The following is a 20,669-nucleotide window of genomic DNA, read 5'->3' as shown; positions in this document are numbered from 1 at the left end:
TCTCTGGTCCCTGCATGAGTGTTTACAGCAGCCAGTGAGCTCTCTCCCTTCTTCCCTTCCCACGCCATCATCTAGCAGCACTAGAATCCTGGAAATCCCAGAGTGTCTATTAGCTTCCTTAGAGGCAGAGGCCAGGGAGATAGATATTCCTCTTCCTGGGATTCTGATTCTGTCTCGGGTGTTACCTGAGCCATGCTCCCAGAACTGCCTCCAAGTAGGACTCGGAGCCAGGGTTAGGGGAAAAGTTAAAAATGATTCAATATTTATTAACTAATGTATTTTAAAGGAACAGATCCCCAGTTGGATGCTTAGAGTATGAATTGTAATGATTTAGAAAACAATATTGGTGTAAAAAATAGAGAACACCCACACTTAGAGTGATTGGTACACAGCCAGTCACTGGCAGAATAAGGAGCAGAACCCAAGAATCTTGACTTTAAAAATATGTTTTATTGGTATTTTCACACCCAGGAGCTCCAGTTATGGAGCTAGGCTCTGCACAGATACTTCTTTCTTCCTTTGTGCAGGCAGGAAAAGATTTTAACAAGAAATTATTATTACTTGTTTTGTGTCAGCAATGTGTTTTGCTCTGCCTAGTGCACAGTAATAAAGAGAGTCTCCAGTATTGCTGACACAAGTAATATTTGGTGTTTTTCTTCACACCCCAGCTACCAAAGTCAAAGGATTACATGGGAATCTTGGAATTTTTATTTATTTATTTAAAATAAAGTTTCTAGTTTTTATGGTTGTGGGGAAAAGCTGGGACATCTGACCCATGTGTAACGTAAAGGTTCAAAAATCAGAAGGCAAAGCAAGAGGCCCACACTTATTCTTTTTTTATCTCCTGATTTTTAAGGCCATCTCATGGTTTTTTGGGACCTTACTCATAGTTTTTGGTAATAGTGATACTAAGTTGGCAATTGTGACTTTCTCCCCAGAAGGTCTTACACAAAGACAGATACTTAGAATACAGGACACACTGGAAAGTCCAGTGATGGGAAGAATTTCGTGTTTTTAAATTCCCTGGTAGGCCTTTTAGAAGAAGTGGGGAATTTTAAAGGGGACCGGAAGGATTTTATTTAAAATATACACTAAATAGCAGAAGCAGAGGTAGCTGCATCAGTCGGTTTGAAGGCTGGCCGGGGATGAACTTAGCAAAATATGACCCTGAATGGTTAATGGCACCACTGCAGTTGAGCTCAGAAATCAGGAGATAAACGTATATAAGAATAATTTCCAAACTAAAATATATATTCAACTCATTCCCAACTTTCAAGCCTTTGTGTTCCATGTGTGCATTAAGGTACCTTTGCAAGTAGCATCAAGTGTTAGATACAGCAAAAAACTTGCAGGAAAATACTCCAGAATGGTCAGATCTGCTTGCTCACCATTAGCTAGCCAGAAATGCTTCTTTAGGGGGGCCACAGTACCCACCCCCTCCTCTTCTAAGTGACTTGGACAGAGACTTCTAGATTATTTTTGCTTCTGTCTTGCAACCTTGGGTGAATCAGCCAATGTTAAATTTTGCTTATCACATACACAACACGTTTAGAAAGTGTTGTTCAAACATTAACTAATTAATTAGGCTGAAACTTGGTTTAAGCTGCTAAACCGGATTTTTTAAATTTAAAAATAATTCATTAAACCAATGTAGTTCTTATTAAATAACTCTGATTTTACATGTCTACATAGCCCTACACAGGGTTCTCAGGTGATAGTGAGACTCTAGCATTCTCCTTTTTCAGATTTCAGAGTAACAGCCGTGTTAGTCTGTATTTGCAAAAAGAAAAGGAGTACTTGTGGCATCTTAGAGATTAACCAATTTATTTGAGCATAAGCTTTCGTGAGCTACAGCTCACTTCATCGGATGCATCCTTAGTCTCTAAGGTGCCACAAGTACTCCTTTTCCTTTTTCAGAGGTGCCAATAAGCAGTCTAGACTTTTAGCCCCTTTTCCTCAGCAGAGCTAGAGTCCACATGATGGGAACAATCATGGCAGAGTTTCCCCTTCTGTGGCTTCAGAAGCTTCTGGTCTTTGCCTTGCCCTGCCATGATGAAGCAGGGGGAACAAACTGAAAGGCCATAGTAAGTGGTCCCTTTAGGGGACCAAGCCCCAGAAATTTCATCTCTGTAGGGGACAACAGAAAATGAGAAACAACATATTGCTTATCCTTTCCTCCAGGTCAGCTTTAAAACCTAGGATTGCAATGGATAAGTGAGAGGGTTGAACTGCCACTCTGTTTGCACCACTGGAAGGAGGAAATCTGGAGCATGGGGGGAAGTCACATAGCCCACAGTGTTGAAGAAAAGTCTGAGCTCCCTCTGGTATTTGCAGGAAGAGGAACACATCCCAATTTTTCCACATTAAGGAAGCATGGATGCCAAGCCAAAAAGCACCGCAAAGAATTAAGGCTTTCACAGCCATCTTTATTCAGTCCCACAGCACACCTCTTCTTCCATCAAATGAACAAGCAGTGTTTGAATACCAATTTAGAGAAGAGCTCTTGGATCTTACTGGTGAGATGAAATCCTAGCGGACAGTACACGTAGGTGCAAGCTAGAAAACCTTCATATAGCAAGAGGAACCTGGGGGAGAGGTTTTCTGTCCCATTTCTGGCTCCCTCCAAAAACCAGTGGACATGTGACTCCATGGCAGGAGTTGTGGAAAGGCATTCTGGAGCAGGACCTGGGGGTTCTGTTAGACTACCTACTTTTGCGTACATGCACCCTGACATGGCTATGCATCCTACAGATGTGCATCTATACAGATCATTCCTGAACCTTAGTAGAAAGGTTGCTGTCCTCTATTACAAACATGCATAGTAACCTGACTGTTGCAATATATATATTTGGTACTATTTCAGATTGGCCCGAAAAGTTATAGATTTACAAATAGCAATGAATATTTTTGAATATTTTATATTGTAATATCTCTGGCTTTCTAAAGAACGATGCTAGGTATGTAAGGCTGCCAAATGAGCTGGGAATCGCTCAGAAGACTTGCTGTACTATAGAACAAAATCTTTGAATTTAGAGCAGGTAAAGCCTTCTAGTTTAGCCCCTGAATAATGTAGGATTGTTCTATACAGTGAGTTTTCTACTGCTCTGTCCAGTTACATATTCAACACCCAAAAAGACGGAGTCTCTGCCAACTTCTGTGGGAAGCTATCCCATGTCTAGATGCAATAAAACTGTGTGGCGGGTGCTGCTGTACCCTTATTTCAAAATGCTGTTGCCTTTTGTGGGCTCAAGTGTCAACCTTAACATGATTTTAGAGTAGCTGTTTGTGTTTTCATGCAAGATTTTATCACAGGAAAAATGACTTCAGCACTGTTTGATTGCATTTAATCAACCAATGCCAGTATGACGTTCAACCAATTAGTGGGTTTTGTTTCTTTCTAATCTAGCTAAAACATCCTGCGTTATCAGCAGTGAGGCAGTAGGGAAGAAATATGCTGGAAGCTTTTGCCAATCCTCTGCACCAGAGTACAGAGCTCTGCAGGATTCTCAGCTGACCCTGAGACTCTCTATACTCAGCAGCCAGTATTTTACATGAATAACTGATTGGTAGATCAGAGTACCCAAAGGAGGTCACGTCTATGTAGGGGTGAGTGCTTTGATGCTTGTTAATATGAAATTTGAAAGGCAAATAAGTAGGCAGAAGTGAATTTCGCTCATAAGGAACAACTGCACAGCATAAGAGCACACCCTGTACGGCAAATTTTCCCTAGGCAGGCAAAAAAAAATTTAAAAGATGCTTAATTTTTCATAGATAAGTAGGTGTTTTAGATAGGATCATAAATGTACTTAGCAGTTCACAAAAAACATAAACAGCAAATGTCTCTGCTCCTAAGGACTTAGATATGATATACAATATAGGTATACTGTAATTACAGCCTACTGATGACCCTTCAGGTGCTGGGCTTGAAGTGAGGATATAAGATGGTGGTGCTCTTCCAAGCTCTGCTCGAAAGTAAGCTCCATCTCCTTGAGATGCCATGCTGTATTTGGCTCCTTAGGCTTGCCTTTCTTTTTAGTGGGATTCAAATTCTAGACTTGGTTCTGTTCGGCTCCTTGGGCATGGCTCCTTAAGGGCCTTTGAGGGGGGAAAAATGATCGCTAATGCCATCCACTTACATGACCAAAATGAAATGGCATTCACAGTAGGTTGTGGAGATCCTTATTGTATGATTCCCCCTTCTATCTTTTTACATGCTTTGATCAGCAATGAAATGCTTAAGTGTTGTCGCTTATCATCAAGCCTCTGAGTTACCACTTCATTCAGATGAATAGAGGCAGTTCTTCCCTCTCAGAGCTATTTCGGGTTCTTTGCAAACTTGGGTGAACATCACAGTATCAATTACTATTCCTGAGGGAATTCTGCACCAAAAAAATTAAAAATTCTGTGCCACAATATTTTAAAATTCTGCAAAATTCTGCAAATTTTATTTTGACAATAAATGTGGAGGCTCCAGCATGGCAGTGGGGAGCACAGGCCACTCCCCTCCCAGGACATGGACTTGGTGGTGAGGTTGCACCCAACCCTGACCCAGCACAAGGCCAGCCCTGCCCCTCTGCACCAGGCATAAGCAGGCAGACTCAGCCCAGCAGGATCCAAGTGTAGAGGGGCTTATTGTTGGGGGGATCCAGGTGTGGGGTTCAAAGGGTTCTATGTGGGGCAATCTGGGTGCGGGCAGCTCAGTGGGGGATCTGGGTACACAGGGGTTCATTGGGAGGTTCTGGGTGCAGGGGCAATGGGACTCTGTAGGGGGGTCCGGGTGAAGGTGGTTGGGGCTTGGCGGGGTGGTCTGGGTGTGGGGAGGATGGGGCTTGGTAGGTACAATCTGGGTGTGGGGGGCTCAGTGGGGAGGGCATCTGGGTGCTGGGGGAGTGGGGCTTGTTGGGATGGGAGTCTGGGTACAGCTGGTTGGGGCTCAGTGGATTGGAGGTCTGGGTGTGGGGGGCTCAATGGGGTGGTGCAGTTGAGGTAGGGGTATGATGGGCCTGCTTAATGGGAGAGCCCCAGCTGCTGCCTCTTCCCTCCCCCGTTCCTCTGTTCCCCATCCCATCCACCTTTCCCACCGCTTCTTCCCCACCCTCCTTGCCCTGCTTCGCCGCTGGAACTCACCATTGTACAGAAAATAGAATAGCTTCTAGCACACAGAAGGACAGTGTGATCAACACTAGGACCTGGGAGGTGGTATCCAGCTGCAGAATCAAGAGAGCTAGAGTGGAACCCTCCTTCAGCCAAGCAGCTCTGCATTCTTAGAAATGGTGGGTGGGCAGTGGCACATGACCCCATGTGTCCCTCCACACTCTGCCTCTGTGTTGGGGGGGGCTATGCCCTTCTTGCCCCCACCCCCAAATACACCCATGGATGTCTCCAAGTTCCCCTTGCCCCCACAGATTTTCCTCTCCACCAGCTGCGCTAGGCACTAGAAACCATGCTGGCATGTGACCGCTCTTGTGGCTTTCCTTTACTGCCCCGTCATTTTCTGCAGGGAAGCGGAGAGTTCTGTGAGGGGACATTAATTCTACATGCACAAAAAGAAAAGGAGTACTTGTGGCACCTTTAGAGACTAACAAATTTATTTGAGCATAAGCTTTTGTGAGCTACAGCACATTTCATCGGATACGGGAAGTGAGCTGTAGCTCACGAAAACTTATGCTCAAATAAATTTGTTAGTCTCTAAGGTGCCACAAGTACTCCTTTTCTTTTTGCAAATACAGACTAACACTCTGAAATCTACATGCACAGTGGCACAGAATTCCTCCAGGAGTAAGTTACATTCAGTTAACATTAGGCAGGTTTTCTTTACAACCATCAGGGCTGATGACTTATTTGAAAAGAGGGGGTGGGGAGTTTAGATTCTGGACCACGTGATAGTAGTTTGCAAGGAAAGGGAATGCTATAATTCTGTATATTCCCTCTACCCCAACCACCTATTCAAGATACATGGAAACAGCATGTCTGGGAAATAAATGCAATTCTGTTTGGGAGATATGAAGCAGAGCTGAACAAATAACAGTAAATAACATATTGAATGAAAGTGACTTCATTCTATTCACCAGTTGTCTGAAAACAGATTGTCACTTCTTGCAAATACTGTTTACTCTATGGCTGCCTGTTTGAAATTTGGAATCTGTGATCCAGGTTGTGTTGCTTAGTTGCGTTCAGTCACATAAGTCAAATTATATTGCTTTTTTTGTTGACTGGGTGGGTGTAACTATTGTAATCAGGTTTATAGTAGATAAGCTCCAGAAAGCAAAATTTAAAAATTGTTTTCTGTAAATACTTGTGATCGTAAAATTCAATCAAAGTTAAGGAAGGCAGTCACCACAGGAGGAAACAAACATGGAAATCGATCCCATCAGACTCACTTATCTTTTTTTATTAGATTACAGATTTGGTTAATTAAGTATATTACATCAACACTCTAACTTTTGACTTCTATAAGGCATTTGACTTGGTATTGCATGACATTTTGATTTAAAAAAAATGGAATGATATAAAATTAATATGGCACATATTAAATGCGTTAAAAGCTGGCTAATTGATAGTTCTCAATGTAATTATAAATAGGGAATCCTCATGTAGTGGGTGTTTTTCTTGTTTCCTGCAAGGAATCACTTTTTGGCTCTATGCAATTTAACTTTTTTCTTTTTTGTCAATCACCTGGAAGAAAAAACAAAATAATCACTGATAAAGTTTTCAAGTGATATGAAAATTGGAGGAGTGGTAAATAATGAAGAGGGCATGTCACTAATACAGAGAGAGATTTATTGTTTGGGTGCAAGCAAACACTGTTTTAGTATGGCTAAATGTAAATGAATATATCTAGGAACAAAGAATGTAGGTCATATTTACAGGTTGGGAGAGACTATCCTGGGAAGTAGTGATACTGAAAGAGATTTGGAGTGTGGGGTGGATACTCAACTGAGCATGAGTTCCCTGTGCAATGTTGTGGCCAAAAGGGTTAATATGATCCTTGAGTGCATAAATGGGGGATTCTTGAATAGGAGTAAAGAGGTTATTTTACCTCTGTTTTTGGTGCCCGTGCAACTGCTGCTTAAATACTGGGTCCAGTTCTGATTCCCACAATTCAGGAAGGATTTTGATAAATTGGAGATGGTTCAGAGAAGAGCTACAAGAATGATTAAAGGATTAAAAAGCATGTCTTATAGTGATTGACTCAAGAAGTTCAATCTATTTATCTTAACAAAGAAAAAGTTATGGGATGACTTGATTACAGTCTATTAGCACCTATGTGGGGAACAAATATTTAATAGTGGGTTCTTCAGTCTAGTAGTGAAAGGTATAACATGATCCAGTGTCTGGAAGCTGAAACTAGCCAAATTCAGGCTAGGTGTAAATTTTTAACAGTGAGAGTAATTAACCACTGGAACAATTTACCAAGAGTTGTGGTGGATTCTCCATCACTGACCATTTTTAGATCAAGATTGGATGTTTTTCTAAAAGATATACCTCTAGAAATTATTTTGGAGAAGTTCTATGACTTGTGTTATGGGTTAGACTAGATGATCACAGTGGTCCCTGCTGGACTTGGAATCTGTGAATTGAAATGGATATTGGCAGAAAACATTTTTCCATCTCTTGTAATGAGATGCTGCAAAAGAGAAGTGGGATTTAAGGAAAAATTTGAAGGAGATGGAAGGCACCTGCCACATGGAAATGAGAAGCTATTTCAAGCATTTGACAAGACATGAAAGGTGGAAAGCTAAGAGTGGGAGTCGGAGATGAGGGAAGCAGTTAGGAGAAAGGAAGGCAGACCATAAAGATCCCAAATAATATTAACTCTCAAAAAACAAACAGGTACAAAAGAAGCCTGAAAGTTAGCTTAACGGATATTTTATCATTAATGCTCAGTGCATATTGTTATACAGTTCTTCTTTATGACTGGACTAGTTATATTTGCAAGGTAAAAGCATCACATTTTCACAGATCATTTTTGGAATCAACATTTATTTCCTTTAAAAAGAACAGGAGTACTTGTGGCACCTTAGAGACTAACACATTTATTAGAGCATAAGATTTCATGGGCTATAGCCCACTTCATTTGATACATAGAATGGAACATCTAGTAAGAAGATATATACAGAGAAGGTGGAAGTTGCCATACAAACTTATTTCCTTGCCTCCGTTCTTATGAGAGAGTGATGGCATTTTGTACAGATAATGCCGTCGCTCTCGCTCTCTCTCACACACACGTGCGCACACACACTTAAAAATAATGCTATAATTTCTCACCTCTTCTGGGACATACATATATAAAAATAAGAGTGAGAGAGCTTCTTGTTTTATGGTAGGCTTGGGTTGGGAATGAGTGTTAGTCTTTGTCAGACACTTCAGCTAATAGAAATGCTGAGGTTACACTTGAAAAGTGAAGTAATGTATTTGAAGGTAAATAATTTAGTTTGTGCCAGTGAAGCAGAGCCGTGGCTAGGGGGGTGGTGTGGAGTTGCACAGTCCCAGGGAACTGCAGGAGACCATTGTGCTTCAGAGAGGCTGCTGCTGCACCATCTCATTGGTGGGGCACACTATACCCCACTTCTCAGCCAGCCAGCTGTGTTGGTTAGTGCAAGATGGGGAGGGGAAGGGGGCTTCCTCCCTGCACTTTTTGGAGGGGTTAGTACCTGTGTGGGATGTTAACCCAGCCCTTGTGCTCCGGGGACCCCAGATCTGGGTTGGGGGAGGCATTTTCTCCCAGGTCATATTGGCAGGGACCTTGTGTGTGGGGGCGTCCGTCTTCCACTGCAGCGTGGGGTATGAATCATCTCTTGGGATCATCTGGGCATAACTCACTTAATTCCCTGCCATTGTAAGGTATGTCTGCTCTGAGTTCTAAAACCCACAGCAGCGAGTCTCAGAGCCTCTATCTACAGACTCAGACTCGCACTACAATGCTAAAAACAGCTGTCAAGATGCTCGGGCTCTGTAGACTGGCAAAGGGGTTGGGTTTCAGATACTGAGCTCCAGCCTCTGACATACAACGTCTGCACTGCTGTTTCTAGCACCATAGCGTGAGCCTGAGACTGTAAACCTGGGCTCTAAGACTTGTTGCCGCAGGTTTTAAAACTCACTGTAGATATACAGATAGAGGCCTTGGGCACCGGTGGTTCCCCTGTCTCTCCTGTTCTCAGCCTGTGGCACACAGCAGTTTAGTATCCTAAGAACTAAAATACTTCAGTTAAACTAAAGTTATTGGCCTCATCATAGGCATATTTGGGTGAAATTTATAGTCTGTGTTAGGAGGTCAGACTAGATGATCGCCTCTAGCCTCACACTCTGTGAAAGAGCTGCAGTTATGGCTAGCCCCTGTGTCTCTTCTCCTGTCACTTGGTGTGGGGACTGACCACAAGGCAATAGGTGATGTATCCAGTTAAGTCCATGGGTTCTGAATATATTGACGCTTTATTTTAAACCTCATTCATTTTCCTTTCCAAATGTCTTGTTTTATGACATCTAAGTAAACATTAATGAAATTGTTTTGTCCATCAGTAGCTTCAGTGGTTTTGAACACAATGAGCAGCGTTCTTTTTGAGATAAGGTTCATGGAGCTCTTTGCCTCCATGGAGTTGAATGTGCGGCTAGTGGAAAGATCAATGGTATAATGTGTTCATTGTTTGAATGTCAAGAGAATTTGGAGCCCCAGTTTGTTAAATTATGGCCTTTTTAATGTGCTCATTTAGGCTCTTGTAAATTGTAATCAGTAAATTAGATGTTGCCCTCACAGCATTAGGGTTAGTATTCCAGGGACTCCCTGCTCTTTCATTTCTTTTCTTTTTTTTATGTTTAAAGTGAAACTAAGCAGGGATTTAGTTGTTTGATATGCGAGATTGGTTCTATGTTGTGTACGCTAGCTGCATTCCGATGTTGATCAATGCTGAAAGAAGAACAATGAATGCAGTATTGCAGCCCAAGTAGAGCTATCCATGAAAAAACTATGGCTGTAACAATGTCTTGTATGATTTGATACAAATACAGAGGGATAAATGAGGCCATGACAAAGTCTCTAAAACAGAGTATGTGGTGTTAGTAGTTATCTGGAGCAGGGATTCAGAGATTGCAATATCAGCTTCTGTATAAAAATGTAATTTGTCAGCACACGGCCCCCCTTCTCTTCTGTCCCACATGCCATGATTCAGCACCTTCTAAAACAAATAAATAAAATCTAGCTAGTAGCTCAATCATCAAGAACTTTTTTTTTCTTCCCCTTCCATCATCATCTTTCTAGATAGATTCTCTTTTATATCAGGAAAATACACATTTTTGGTGGGTGTGTTTGGGGGTGCGGGGGAGGAGGCAAGCTTCCCCCCTTTCTAATTTCAGCTCATTTAACTGGAGATGTAGATCCAGCTGCTCAGAGTTATAATATTTGTGAAGCAGCTCCCTGAACCTCTTGTGGGACTGTCATATATCTTTGAAACTTTACACTTTAAACAATCTCTTGTCTTCTTGCAGGATGGTGGCTGTCTTTAAATAATGATACACTGTATTTGTTGCAATATTACAACACCAAAGTTCAAGTAATTTGGGTTGTAATTGGCTAGCCATATCTCCTACTATTTATTTTCTTATTTCTCCCCATTTAATGTACTAATATTTAGTGGAGCAGGAAAGCATTGTGACAGCATAATGGCATATTGTTTGAAAGCAATTGTCTTCCATTTCCAAGGCTTCTGTTTAAAATGCAATAATTATCTGCTAATATATCTGGGATATATTATTGCAGGATTGATTAGTAAAGAACTTGTTGGTGCTATGGTCCTATTTAATTGTGTGTGTGTGTGTGTGTGTGTGTGTGTGTATATGTGTGTGTGTGTGTGTATATATGTGTGTGTGTGTGTGTATATATGTATATATAATATGTATTGGGAAAAAAACTCTGTAGATGCTGCACTAGCTGGCTAAATATTATTTGTAAGATGCATCTGCTGAAGTTTAGATAAGCTTATTGTTCATGGAAGGTGGAAACAACTCCATACAGTGACAAAACAAAAAGAACTTAATACCTTGTGTGTAATGCAATAACCACAGAATTACAATTGCCTTGTGTAAAGTATCTGGTAATGAAGGCAGATAATAGAATTCTTGCAAATGCAAATGCTAACTGGCTCCCCAGTGCTAGGCAGAGAACTGAAAAGTGATACCAGCTGGAGGAAAAAGACATCTAAAAATGTATTAAAAAGAAGATGCCTTAGATGCATGTTTGTTTAGGTAAATACTTATATAAATGATCTTATGAGAGTCTTATTAAGAGGCAAACTGAGAATACTAACAGAATGTTATAGGAAATCATGAGGAAACCCAAAGGATATTTGTATGCAGACTGGATAATGACAGCTCTGGGAATAGTGTGGCAGCATTTACACTACAATCACCTAGCACAGAGGACAGCCCTTTGAGGAGTATTTAAGGAGTGTTAATAGGTGGAGCCTGTAAAAGCCAATACTTCCTGTTATCCCCAATAGTAAAAGTATGCCCTGCTGAGCAGAGATTTAATTTTAAAAACAAAACAGAGTATGGGGTGTGTGTGTGTGTGTGTGTGTGTGTGTATTTTTACACATGCATGCATAAAAATTGCATTTACTGTAGCAGTATGTGATGGATGTGCCCTCTTACCAGGCTAAGAGGAAAGGAGTACTTGTGGCACCTTAGAGACTAACCAATTTATTTGAGCATAAGCTTTCGTGAGCTACAGCTCACTTCATCGGATGCATACTGTGGAAACTGCAGAAGACATTATATACACAGAGACCATGAAACAATACCTCCTCCCACCCCACTCTCCTGCTGGTAATAGCTTATCTAAAGTGATCACTCTCCTTACAATGTGTATGATAAACAAGTTGGGCCATTTCCAGCACAAATCCAGGTTTTCTCACCCCCCCCCCCTTCCAAAAACCACACACACAAACTCACTCTTCATCGCCGATGAAGTGAGCTGTAGCTCACAAAAGTTTATGCTCAAATAAATTTGTTAGTCTCTAAGGTGCCACAAGTCCTCCTGTTCTTTTTGCGAACGCAGACGAACACGGCTGCTACTCTGAAAACTGTTTCAAATGATTGCTTCCTAAATAGATATGGTAAGTTCACGATGGGCCCAGCCCACACAAAGGAAGTGGGTGTATGTGGGTTTTTCACACAGCAACAGGGAGAGAAAAACATTTACAAAAGAAATAGTCTCTTTAATAGGAAATTTTTAACACTTCTGTGCTCCTTCCTGCAATGACCTATTATTGTCTTTACCGTACCTTATAGTGCACTTCTACTCTAAGTAACATTGTGGGGTTGACCTTTGAAGCACTGTTTGGCCCTGCTGTTGGAACTTCATAAATAACAATGATAAGCCACATAAAGTTTAGTTACTTTTTCCTTAGGGGTCTGGGCTCACCAGTACTAATAGGAGTAAAACTTATTATTGTCATTTTAAAAAGTGAATAGGACTCTGAATAAGCAGAACCAAGAAAAAGGTGCTATTTTTATTTGTATATTCACTTTTCGGAGTCCAGCACTGCTTTTAAGTACAGTATGCTGCAGTTTCACGGTGCTGAGTAGAATATTTATAATTAAAGTACAATCTGCTTTAATGCATCAATTATTTTCAGTTCCGGAATAGAACTCCATACACAGGTATTGGTTTTATAAAGTCACTCCAGCAACAAACCTCTCCCCCTGCAGAGTCTGTGTACTCATGCACCGATTGGAGGGGCTATGCTATAACATGTTCCTTCAATTCACTCTGTTAGAGTCTCAACTGAGTGAGCAGAGGGCCTGACTGCAGGCTGCCTGGGGCTCCTGCTTGGATATGCTGTATTCCGTGCCAGTGTTGTGGCTGCAAAATCAGAATGGGCCTTGCTGATTACTTATCAATTATACTTTTATAATCTTTATAATTCTGAGTAAATAGTACAGAAGATTTTGATCATCCTCAAGGTCTACTGCCTCACAACTGATAGAATGAGGAAATCCAGCAGCTAGGGCACAGGGCTCCGGGTTAGGGAAATAGAGGTTGTATTCCCAGCTCTGTTCTGTGACCTTTTTGCTGCTCACTTATCCTTTCTGGCCTCAATTCTCCTAGCTGTACAGTTGGTGTAGGAAGTCTCAACCCTTAGGTGAATTAGGGAACTATTAATTAATTAGTGTTGATAAGGCACTTTGGTGTTGTAAATTTATTTGTGTATTATCCAAAGGGTTTGTTTATTGTTATGAAATTCCTGACCAGGTTAAATAGAAACTTTATTACTCTTGAATTCCAGTTGTGTGTCTTAACCACCAGTCCAGACAAAGCTTAGAATTAAGAGTTACTAATAGACTCTGCTGATATAACACTGAGCAACTGGTCTTCCTGCACCCTGTAACAGTGCAACTCATAACCTCAGCCTCAAGCTAGAGCATTTAAATGAGTATTAAGGATCTGATTTTGTCACAGAGGTCACAGATACCGTGACTTCTTTGGCTTCAGCCTACCGCAGCGGAGCTGGAACAGCTGTCGCCCCCCCACCCAAGAGGAGCAGCAGGGCTGGAGTTGTGGCCTGAGCAGTGGCTGGCGATCTGCCCCTACTGCTGGAATAGTTGCTGCCAGAGCAGTGGACAGGGTCGGGTCAGTCCCCACTGGAGCAGATGCAATAGCTGCTGTCACAAGAGCAGCTGCCGGTTGGGGGCCCAGGGCTGGAGCAGTAGCCACTGCCTCAGAAGCAGTAGCCAGGGCCAGGTCAGCCCCCAGGGCTGGGAAGAAGCAGCAGCTGCCACCACAGGAGCAGACCCTGGGGCTGAATCAGCTCCCAGGGCTGCTGGATCAGCTCCCAGGGCCAGAGCAGGAGCAGCGGCTGGCTGACAGCAGTCAGCTGTCGCTGCAAGAGCAGCGGCTAGGGTGGAGCAGTGGCCGGGCTTGTCAATGCTGCAGGAGGAGCGGCAGGGTTGGAGCAGTCAGCCCCTGGTGGGTCTCCAGCAGTTAGCTCCCCACCCCCCAGGGTGTTTTTAATAAAAGTCACGGACAGGTTGCAGGCTTCCGTGAATTTTTTTTTATTGCCCATGATCTGTCCATGGCCTTTATTAAAAATACCCGTGACAAAATCTTAAGGTTAAGTATTATTGACAGGAGGAAGAGAGTGAGAACAGATTAGTCAAATTTCATCTTTCTTTTTAATGGTCAGGCTGAGACACATGTAACAATCAAAACCTATAATTTTCCATTTAATTTGCTAGTGCTAGCAGTCTGTATTTTTTTTAACAGGCTAGTTTGTTTTGGAATTGGTGTTTGTGGAGGAATAGAGTTTAACAAATAAATTTTGTGAAGTGTATGGCAGATATCTGTGATCATGGGGTATAGTCTGTGAATCTAAGTGTGTAATTGGTGCATATGTTTATGATTGATTTAGGGGATCGGGGGATGATCCTACAAAGTACTGAGCACCCTCAACTCACATTGAAGCCAGTGGAAGTTGAGGGCAATTTTCCAGGATCAAACTCTATGGAGAAAGGTTTCAGAGTAACAGCCGTGTTAGTCTGTATTCGCAAAAAGAAAAGGAGTACTTGTGGCACCTTAGAGACTAACCAATTTATTTGAGCATAAGCTTTCATGAGCTACAGCTCACTTCATCAGATGCATACTGTGGAAACTGCAGAAGACATCATATACACAGAGATCATGAAACAATACCTCCTCCCACCCCACTCTCCTGCTGGTAATAGCTTATCTAAAGTGATCACTCTCCTTACAGTGTGTATGATAATCAAGTTGGGCCATTTCCAGCACAAATCCAGGTTTTCTCACCCTCCGCCGCCGCCCCCCCCCCCCCCCAACTCACTCTCCTGCTGGTAATAGCCCATCCAAAGTGACCACTCTCTTTACAATGTGTATGAAAATCAAGGTGGGCCATTTCCAGCACAAATCCAGGTTTTCTCAACCCCCGCCCCCCAAAACACACACACACACACAGACTCACTCTCCTGCTGGTAATAGCTTATCCAAAGTGACTACTCTCCTTACAGTGTGTATGATAATCAAGGTGGGCCATTTCCAGCATAAATCCAAGTTTAACCAGAACGTCGGGGGGGGTAGGAAAAAACAAGGGGAAATAGGCTACCTTGCATAATGACTTAGCCACTCCCAGTCTCTATTTAAGCCTAAATTAATAGTATCCAATTTGCAAATGAATTCCAATTCAGCAGTTTCTCGCTGGAGTCTGGATTTGAAGTTTTTTTGTTTTAAGATAGCGACCTTCATGTCTGTAATTGCGTGACCAGAGAGATTGAAGTGTTCTCCGACTGGTTAATGGTTATAAGTCTTGACATCTGATTTGTGTTCATTTATTCTTTTACGTAGAGACTGTCCAGTTTGCCCAATGTACATGGCAGAGGGGCATTGCTGGCACATGATGGCATATATCACATTGGTGGATGTGCAGGTGAACGAGCCTCTGATAGTGTGGCTGATGTTATTAGGCCCTGTGATGGTGTCTCCACATTGTAAGGAGAGATTGTAAGGACCCACATGGTGTCCCCACATTGTAAGGTTTCAGAGTAACAGCCGTGTTAGTCTGTATTCGCAAAAAGAAAAGGAGTACTTGTGGCACCTTAGAGACTAACCAATTTATTTTAGCATGAGCGTTCGTGAGCTACAGCTCACTTCATCAGATACATACCGTGGAAACTGCAGCAGACTTTATATATACACAGAGAATATGAAACAATACCTCCTCCCACCCCACTGTCCTGCTGGTAATAGCTTATCTAAAGTAATCGTCAGGTTAGGCCATTTCCAGCACAAATCCAGGTTTTCTCACCCTCCACCCCCCCACACAAATTCACTCTCCTGCTGGTGATAGCCCATCCAAAGTGACAACTCTTTACACAATGTGCATGATAATGAAGTTAGGCCATTTCCTGCACAAATCCAGGTTCTCTCACTCCCTCATCCCCCTCCAAAAACCCACCCCCATACACACACAGACTCACTCTCCTGCTGGTAATAGCTCGTCCAAACTGACCACTCTCCAAGTTTAAATCCAAGTTAAACCAGAACATCTGGGGGGGGGGGGGGGGGGGAGGAAAAAACAAGAGGAAATAGGCTACCTTGCATAATGACTTAGCCACTCCCAGTCTCTATTTAAGCCTAAATTAATAGTATCCAATTTGCAAATGAATTCCAATTCAACAGTTTCTCGCTGGAGTCTGGATTTGAAGTTTTTTTGTTTTAAGATAGCGACCTTCATGTCTGTGATTGCGTGACCAGAGAGATTGAAGTGTTCTCCGACTGGTTTATGAATGTTATAATTCTTGACATCTGATTTGTGTCCATTTATTCTTTTACGTAGAGACTGTCCAGTTTGACCAATGTACATGGCAGAGGGGCATTGCTGGCACATGATGGCATAAATCACATTGGTGGATGTGCAGGTGAACGAGCCTCTGATAGTGTGGCTGATGTTATTAGGCCCTGTGATGGTGTCCCCTGAATAGATATGTGGGCACAATTGGCAACGGGCTTTGTTGCAAGGATAAGTTCCTGGGTTAGTGGTTCTGTTGTGTGGTATGTGGTTGTTGGTGAGTATTTGCTTCAGGTTGCGGGGCTGTCTGTAGGCAAGGACTGGCCTGTCTCCCAAGATTTGTGAGAGTGTTGGGTCATCCTTTAGGATAGGTTGTAGATCCTTAATAATGCGTTGGAGGGGTTTTAGTTGGGGGCTGAAGGTGACGGCACATTGTAAGGAGAGTGATCACTTTAGATAAGCTATTACCAGCAGGAGAGTGGGGTGGGAGGAGGTATTGTTTCATGGTCTCTGTGTATATAATGTCTTCTGCAGTTTCCACAGTATGCATCCGATGAAGTGAGCTGTAGCTCACGAAAGCTTATGCTCAAATAAATTGGTTAGTCTCTACGGTGCCACAAGTACTCCTTTTCTTTCTATGGAGAAAGCTAGCTTTTTCTTTCTTACTCACTTTTTATTTTATCTCTCCACTCCTCTTCCTGTTGCCATGGAAACATGCAGTAGCAGTTAAATTGTACTGCTAACGTGCCTTTTCCTGTAGTAGAATGGTAATAGCTGATATTTGATCTAGCCCAAGTGCTGACTCAGGGACACAGTTGTACATATACTCCCTCTCCCTCTTTACAACGGATAATGCATCAGTCTCATTCACCTTGTGCTTCTTAAAAGTGATATCCAGTCACAGTTAATTACTTCAATTTCCTTTTTTGATGCCATTGAAGTGTTGGAATTAGATGATGATATGAAACTGGCTTTAAAAACTGTGCTGAATTTGGAATAAAATGGCACAGGGCAATGAGAAGCTATGAGACTTATCTTTCTAAGAACAAGTTGTAGAAATCCATATGCTAGTCTGAGAGAACTACCCCATATTTTTCCCTTTGGAAAAATGTAAATAGAAAATTTCTCCAGCACATTCAATTATATAAATCTAACATTTCATTCCAACTAATTTTTAAAAGTGTCACAATTTGCTTTGTAGTGCTCCATCAAGCTGAATGGAAACTTGTTTTTTTAAAAAAAACCCATAATAGAAGCTCAAATTAAACGTATACCTCAAATTTTAAAAAATTGTAAGAGGATCAAAAAAATACCACCATGGCGAAACAACAGCGTTAAAAGAGGTGATTAGAGGCAAAAAGGCATCCTTTAAAAATTGGAAGTCAACTCCTACTGAGGAAAATAGAAAGAAGCATAAATTTTGGCAAGTCAAAGTATAATTAGGCAGGCCAAAAAAGAATTTGAAGAGCAACGAGCAAAAGACTCAAAAACTAACAGCAAAAATATTAAGTATATCAGAAGCAGGAAGCCTGCCAAACAATCAATGGGACCACTGAACGATCGAGGTGCTAAAGGAGCACTCGAGGAAAAGAAGGCCATTGTGGAGAAGCAAAATGAATTCTTTACATTGCTCTTCACTGCAGAGGCTGTGAGGGAGATTCCCAGAGCTGAGCTGTTCTTTCTGAGGGCAATAAAGGAGGTTTTGGAACAAATTGAAAAATTAAACAGTCATAAGTCACCAGGACCAGATGTACAGAACTACTAACTGTGGTATGTAACCTATCACTTAAATCAGCCTCTTTACCAGATTACTGGAGGATAGCTAATATGACGCTAATTTTTTTGAAGGCTCCAGAAGCGATCCTGTCAATTACAGGCTGGTAAGCCTAACTTCAGTACCAGGCAAACTGGTTCAAACTATAGCGAAGAACAGAATTGTCAGGTGCATAGATAAACAGTTTGTTGGGGAAAAGTCAACACAGCTCTTGTAAAGGGAAATCATGACTCACTAATCTATTACAGTTCTCTGAGGGGGGCAACAAACATATGGACAAGGGTGATCCAGTGTATATAGTGTACTTGGACTTTCCAAAGGCCATGGACAAAGTCCTTCACCAAAGGTTCTAAGCAAACTAAGCAGTCTTGGGGTAAGAGGGAAGGTCCTCTCATGGATCAGTAACTGGTTAAAAGGCAGGAAACAAAGAGTAGAAATGAATGGTCAGTTTTCATAATGGAGAGAGGTAAATAGCAGTGTCCCCAGGGATCTGTATTGGGACCAGTTCTGTTAATCATATTTGTAAATGATCTGGGAAAATGGGTAAACAGTGAGGTGGCAAAGTTTCCAGACCATATAAAATTACTCAAGATCGTTGAGTCCAAAACAGACTGTGAAGAATTACAAAGGGATCTCACAAAACTGTGTGATTGGGCATATAAAATGGAATGTTGATAAATGCAAAGTAATGCATATTGGAAAACATAATTGCAATTATACATACAAAATGATGGAGTCTAAATTAGCTGTTACCACTTAAGAAAGAGATCTTGGAGTCATTGTGGATAGTTCTCTGAAAACATCTGCTCAATGTGCAGTAGCAGTCAAAAAAGCTAACCGTGTTAGGAACTATGAGGAAAGAGATAGCTAATAGGATGGTAAACAACATAATACCACTATATAAATCCATGGTACGTCCACACTTTGAATACTGTATGCAGTTCTGGTTAAAGCTATGTTAAAAATGGAAAAGATATAGAGAAGAGCAACAAAAATGATTAAGGGTATGAAACAGCTTCCATATGAGGAGAGATTTAAAAGACTGGGACTTTTCAGCTTGGAAAAGAGACAACTGATGGGGGATGTCATGGAGGTCTATAGAATCATGACTAATGTGTAGAAAATGAATAAGGAAGCGTTATTTACCCCTTCACATGACACAAGAACTGTGGGTCACCCAATGAAATTAATAGGCAACCCATTTAAAGCTAACAAAAGGAAGTAACCGGTTCTTCACACAATGCACAGTCAACCTGTGGAACTTGTTGCCAGGGGATGTTGTGAAGGCCAAAACCATAACTGGGTTCAAAAACGAATTGTATAAATTCATGGAGGATAGTTCCATCAATGGCTATTAGCTAAGACTGTCACAGGTGCAACCCCATGCTCTGGGTATCCCTAAGTTTCTGACTGCTAGATGCTGGGACTGGACAATAGGGTATGGATCACTTGATAATTGCTCTGTTCTGTTCACTTCCTTTCGAAGCATCTGGCATTGGCCACTGTCGGAAGATAGGATACTGGGCAAGAGGGACCATTGGTCTGACCCAGTATGGCCATTCTTATGGTCTAATTTCCATGCTGGGAACCCCAAATGCCAGAAACCCATAGTGATGCTGAGAGTCAGGTAATGTGTAGCGTACCTAGATGTGTTCACAGTCGGCTGCATATAATTTTATTTTGTGTTTATTTTATTCTATTTTTCAGAGAAGATCCGACAAAGATATGCAGATCTGCCAGGGGAGTTGCACATTATTGAGCTTGAGAAAGATAAGAATGGGCTTGGACTCAGCCTTGCTGGCAACAAGGACAGGTCTCGTATGAGCATTTTCATAGTTGGCATCAATCCAGATGGACCTGCAGGAAGAGATGGAAGAATGCACGTTGGTGATGAACTTTTAGAGGTAAATGATTCCTTTGGCTATATGTCGAGAGGGAAGAAAGCCTGTGAACCTAGTAATGAAATACAAAATAAAGATTTGGTGCCAGTTCATGGAACTGTGGTGACTTATGTCAGCTGAGGAACAAAGAAACAGAAGAAGGTATTAAGATGAATGGAAAATGGGTAACATTCACTATGCAGATGAGACAATGCTGTTGGCTGATTCAGAAGGTCTGATGAAGTTAGTGGAGGTTATATGTGAATATGACAAAGAATATGGGTTAGAGTTGAATGTGGACAAGATAAAAACTATGGTGGTATCCAATGATCCTGTGATATTCCAGCGAACAACATAGTCATACAGCAAGTGAGAAAGTATTGGTACTTAGGAAGTATTACAGAAGATGGAAAATCAGATATTGAGGTCAGCACCAGAATAGCAAGAATGAATTCTTGAAGAATAAACATCTAATGAGGCCTGGTCTACACTGGGGGGGGGGGGATCGATCTAAGATATGCAACTTCAGCTATGAGAATAGTGTAGCTGAAGTCGACGTATCTTAGATTGACTTAGAATCACTTACTTCGTGTCCTCGCAGCGCGGGATCAACGGCTGCCACTCCCCCATCAACTCCGCTTCCGCCTTTCGCCGTGGTGGAGTTCTGGAGTCGACGGCAGAGCGATCGGGGATCGATTTATCCATCTACACTAGACGCGATAA

The 20,669-nt window shown here is 41.9% G+C and overlaps 1 protein-coding gene across 3 annotated transcripts in view; it reads left to right on the top strand.

Moving 5' to 3' along the window:
* Positions 1-20,669, top strand: part of PATJ (PATJ crumbs cell polarity complex component) — a 216,242-nt gene that overhangs the window by 114,901 nt on the left and 80,672 nt on the right. For all 3 annotated transcript variants that reach the window (XM_077824427.1, XM_077824426.1, XM_077824425.1), the window contains one exon: positions 19,774-19,970. In XM_077824427.1, coding sequence (XP_077680553.1) covers positions 19,774-19,970 — 197 coding nt within the window. The remainder of the gene's footprint in view (positions 1-19,773; positions 19,971-20,669) is intronic.

This window comes from Eretmochelys imbricata, chromosome 8, assembly GCF_965152235.1.
Source record: "Eretmochelys imbricata isolate rEreImb1 chromosome 8, rEreImb1.hap1, whole genome shotgun sequence".
NCBI classification, from domain to species: domain Eukaryota; kingdom Metazoa; phylum Chordata; order Testudines; family Cheloniidae; genus Eretmochelys; species Eretmochelys imbricata.
Note: the sequence above shows the minus strand (reverse complement) of the source record. Positions and strands in the feature narration are given on the sequence as shown.